At 37.0% G+C, this 5,073-nt stretch overlaps 1 protein-coding gene across 1 annotated transcript in view; it reads right to left on the reverse strand.

Moving 5' to 3' along the window:
* Nucleotides 1-1,740: 1,740 nt before the first annotated feature.
* LOC126335414 (pre-mRNA-processing factor 39) overlaps nucleotides 1,741-5,073 on the reverse strand; it is a 79,295-nt gene continuing 75,962 nt past the window's right edge. Inside the window, exon 18 of the mRNA XM_049998690.1 lies at nucleotides 1,741-2,508. Coding sequence (XP_049854647.1) covers nucleotides 2,127-2,508 — 382 coding nt within the window. The 3' untranslated portion in view covers nucleotides 1,741-2,126. The remainder of the gene's footprint in view (nucleotides 2,509-5,073) is intronic.

A 5,073-nucleotide genomic window follows, 5' to 3' on the forward strand; every position in this document is an offset into this window, starting at 1 on the left:
ACAGGGAGGAAGAAGGAAACGAGGAGCCTCAAATGCCAGAAGAGGAAGGACAGAAGAAGGTGAACAGAAAAAAAACAAAGAACAGTGGCGAGACTGTTCTTATATCAGCTACAGAAACTGCATAACATTCCCAGAAAACACCCCAGATATGTTCCCCAAGGGAGAGGAAAAAGAACAGGAAAAGGGTAGGCATGCAGCACAGAAGAGAAAAGATGCTGCAAAGGCTGGAGCCCCATGGCAGCCAAGCACAAACCCACCAAAGAACAGTGAGCCCACTGAAGGGAGGGGACTGGGGTGTAAAAAACTTGGTACCTGATATAATGGGATATACCCTCTGGCAAGCACTTCAGTGGTTTGCAGAGATCAGTGGAGAAGTAGAGGGAAAAAAAATTCCACATCAAATGTTTAATAATTTAATTGACTATTTCTTATTGTTGTATGGAACAGTTTATTTCCTGGTATGTGTGAGGCTAATATTTCCTTATCTGAAAAATATTTATAGCTGATATGGTGATTATCACCTGGAGGTTTCCCCATACAGCAATAATTAAGGAAGCAAATATATCCGAAGGAACTTATAATTAATCAAGAGTACTTTGAGCACTGTAAATGCAAGGTAAAGTAAATATGTCTGTCTTAAGTGTTTTATTACATAGAAAAATCCATCATTACTGTACATAATCATGTTATGAAACAGATTTAAGTAATAACCAAATAATGTAGTTTCTGAATGGTTTTCAACCTAAACCATTCAATGTGTGTTACACTAACTTTATACATCTGGCCAGTGTGTAGACACCCTGGGCCACACATGTCTGGAAAAACTACCAGCAACTTGTTGAGTGTCCCATGCAGTATCATAGCTGTATTGCAATTCAAAGATGGATCAAAAGAATATTAATTAGGTGGATATGATGTTTTGTTTGGTCAGTGCAGCACACATGCATGGGAGTGAGAGGGGCAGGGGGTGAGGAGAGAAAAAACATTACTTGTAATACATGATGGCATTTAAGAGCTATTAGCAACAAAATGAACATTCTGTTTAAAGTACTTGCTGTGAGGACAGACATTGTGAAAAAAATAGGAAAATACATATGACGATATACATTTATTTGATATAACTAATGCATTATGAGTGGGCACTGTGATGGCAATTTAGATTAAACATTTGACAAGGAAACTGAATAAATATAAAAAAAATCACAAGTAACCTGAAAACTGTGCTCTGGACTTCGTTTGAGCAGAACAGTCAATATTTTTGTCTACCTAAATAATAGCAATATTTGATTTTTGGCCTCACAAAATGTTTATAACTGCCTTGTAGTTACATTTACTGTGCCATTAATGATAGCCAATGAGTAACCATTCAAAATCTCATAAATAATTCAATGTCATCTTGTGACATCAACAAGCTGACAGACAAGTGTAACATTGCTATGCAATGGAATCTGTTGATGTGATTTTTTGTTGTTAATTTTTATCTTAGAAGATAATTTTGAGAATGACCAACACATCGTCGTAAGCACTTTGAAATAAGCTTAGTTTGAAATGGAAATGTCAAGAAACTAATAAATGATAAACAAAATATAAATTCTTCTATGCAAACCATTTAGTGTAACCAAGTTTTTCTATCAATAATACAAAAGATATGGGGGTGGGGGGAGACACCTTCCTGTATGGTAGTAATGGCGGACAATTCACACAGTCTTCAATGCAGACAAAATGATAGACAAATGAAAATATATTAGAAATAAATTTTATTTTGTACATACAATATTATTTACTTTAAATTGAAAATGCATGATTAGATTCAATAAAAAAATTTATTAAATTCATATCTGTGCATGTTGATGACATCTTTAATGGATGTGTGTCGATGTGAAAAGGGAATTTAAAATAGAGATCTGAACTTACTGCAGGTATGATGATGAAATGTTTGTCTGAATTCCACACTATGAACTGTCAAGAAAATATAAGAACACGTCATTAAAGCAGTATTTATAACAGTCAATCTGCAACACCTCAAACTGATTTTTTTTACAATGTTGGCTCACTATATTACAGGAAGAATGACACTGTAAACAGTCTGTACTCTCTCTGAAAAAACGCACGATACGAGTACAGCTTCAGTAGTAATTGTAATTGCCCCATCCCTGGTTGTAACCTCCATACCCAGTTTGTGAGTATCCCCAGTTCTGATAGTTTGCATAATTTGGGTCACCAGACTGACTATATTGCTGATTGTATGGAGGTTGGCTATAGGGTGTGGGCGGCTGCTGGGCAGGATATTGTCCCCCTTGATAGCTGCTGCTTGCAGCGGCACCTGTTGCTGTTGTTTGGGAATAGCCACCACTCTGTGCGTAACTAGACTGTGCGTACTGTCCTGTAGTCGTAGCTGCTACTGTCGTTCCTGCTGTAGTGGCCACCGCACCTGAGACTGCCTGGGAAGCTTGCTGTGAAGCCACCATTGCATCCCCTGTTTGGGTCTTTGCCTTCTTTGCACTGTCACTGAAACATTAATATTTTACTTTAATTACAAAAAACTACAACACACAATAGGCAAAATAAAGTAACTATGAAGGAAAGGTGTAAATAATTTCTGTGCTGTGTAATAAGTAGAACAGTTTATGACACACTGAATGATGGTATGCACAACAACCCAACAAAACAGTAATCTTGACTTATTTTTTTCCACTATACTGATTCACAGCTATAGATATGTGCCCATAAAATAGCGTGAATATCCCTAAAGAGATGAAATAAAAACAGGGTAGATGGAAGTGAGAACATGTAGGGGATATAAATATCTGGAAAAAGGCAATGATGTAACATATAATGGGCCCAATATTAGTGCAGGCTGACAAGAGGAAGAATATCATCAGTAGAATTTGAAATTAATTTGGTACAGGCAATCCTTCAGTGAATCCTGTTTATCTACAAATGCAGGAGAATACTGCGTAGCATAATTAAACATTAGTTTGTTAAAAATCACGAACTGCTGGATGCCCAAAACACTTTCAAAATAAAAAACTTCCTGGCAGATTAAAACTGTGTGCTGGACCGAGACTTGAACTCGGGACCTTTGCCTTTTATGGCCAAGTGCTCTATCATCTGACCTACCAAAGCACGACGCCCATACCTCATCTCCTACCTTCCAAACTTCACAGAAGCTCTTCTGCGAACCTTGCAGAGCTAGCACTCCTGGAAAAAAGGATATTGTGGAGCTCAAGACCACAAAAGGCAAAGGTCCTGACTTCGAGTCTCTGTCCGGCATACAGTTCTAATCTGTCACAAAGTTTCATATCAGCACACGCTCCGCAGCAGAGTGAATTTTCATTCTGGAAACCTTTCAAATATCTCAATAGGAAGTCAAAACCGTTAACATACAACCAAGTTAAATATTTTATTCTTCAAACATATATTCTGTGCATGGAAGGCTACAGTGGAACTTCCTGGCAGTCTAGAGCGTTGCTTTTCACACGGAAGTGCTCTACCGATTGAGCTACCCAAGCACGTCTTACGACCTGTCTTCACAGCTTTACTTCTGCCAGAACCTTGCCTCCTACCTTCCAAACTTCACAGCTCACAGCAGCACTCCTCATTTTGAAAGACTACATCACCCAAAATGTCAATTGCCCATAATAGTTTAGATACTAGATCTTTTCCTATTAAAAAATACCAACTACTACACAAATGCAAAAATACTGCAAGTGAACATCTGGTTAGATTTTGTGCTTGGATCACATTTCCTTATCTTTTTCTCTATTGGCAGGACAAAACACTTTGCTCCATGAAACCTGTCATTTATGACTAAGTTTGCACTTCCCATCAAATTCTTCCAAGTGAATGTGAATATCTTTGGAGTTGGATAATCAATTATACATACCAGGACAATTGTTGGTCAACATAAAACATCAGTTTTTCCCTCTCATAAGACTTATAGATGGGAACTGTTTATTAACACACGAGTAGCACAACATAATTGTAAGCGTGTGGAAACAATGTTAATACAAGTCAGTGTGAATAATCCAGCATCGCAAACATTTTTCTGGATCCAATACCTGCCATAAGCAACTTTTTTTATTACACTGTTACAATTAATTTGTTGTTTGCCAACTTTCATAACATAGTTCATCAAAGTAATGTTTTTCAACAATGCTTCATTTTTAGTAAATCTGTTTCCAAGATAAAAAATCTGTTAAATCTGTATGGGGTGGCGGCAAATTACAAAAAGGTTGTTTTATGGAGACACCTGACAGAAGGGAGAGAACTGGCAAGAGAAGGCACCTGTGGAAATTCTGAGAGGGACGCAAGACTTGTATAGTGTTCTACAAGAGATAAAATGATGCATCAAAATTAAGAATGCACACCATTTATGATCCAGACTATTACCCACAAATTCAAACTATTTTTAAACTGACATGAAACACATGAATTTAAATTAGGGTTTGCAAGAAAACAGTCTTCTCCCACTAAACTCCAATAATATATCTATTTTTTTAAACATTTATTACCCCAAGAAGTAATATTTTCTATAGGCATCAAATGTCAGGAAAATGTTTGGCAGAGAGAGTCAATGCATCACATAATGCAGCAACCAACAGTTGACATTTTGTCAATTTTCTAAATCACGAACATTTCACATTATGCACTGAACATTTATTGCTGAATATCAAGTAAGTACATATATTATGACTAAAGTCAAACTGTTCAAGATTAGTGGGAACAAAGGAAACAACAAAATTATAAGAATAATCAACAGCAATGGTGATCCATGGAGATGAAAGAAGAAATAGGTGCATCAATTTGTGGAGATGGAAGAAGAAACAGAGTCTTCATGGGAAGCTTCCTTCAGTGTCACCAGCTGAGTATGTGTAGCATGGAGTGTAGGGAAAGTAAGTGAACTAATTAGTGAGACTGCAAAGTATTCTCAATTCCTCTCTCTGGGGGAAAAAAGCACCATACACCTTCACTGTTACATAAAAACTATTAACATATTTTGCTGTTCAGGTATAAGGACTAATCACACCAGCCTTGTGCAGCACATTTCTTAAGCAAGTGATCATATGACAA

Source organism: Schistocerca gregaria, chromosome 1 (genome assembly GCF_023897955.1).
Source record: "Schistocerca gregaria isolate iqSchGreg1 chromosome 1, iqSchGreg1.2, whole genome shotgun sequence".
Lineage (NCBI taxonomy): Eukaryota > Metazoa > Arthropoda > Insecta > Orthoptera > Acrididae > Schistocerca > Schistocerca gregaria.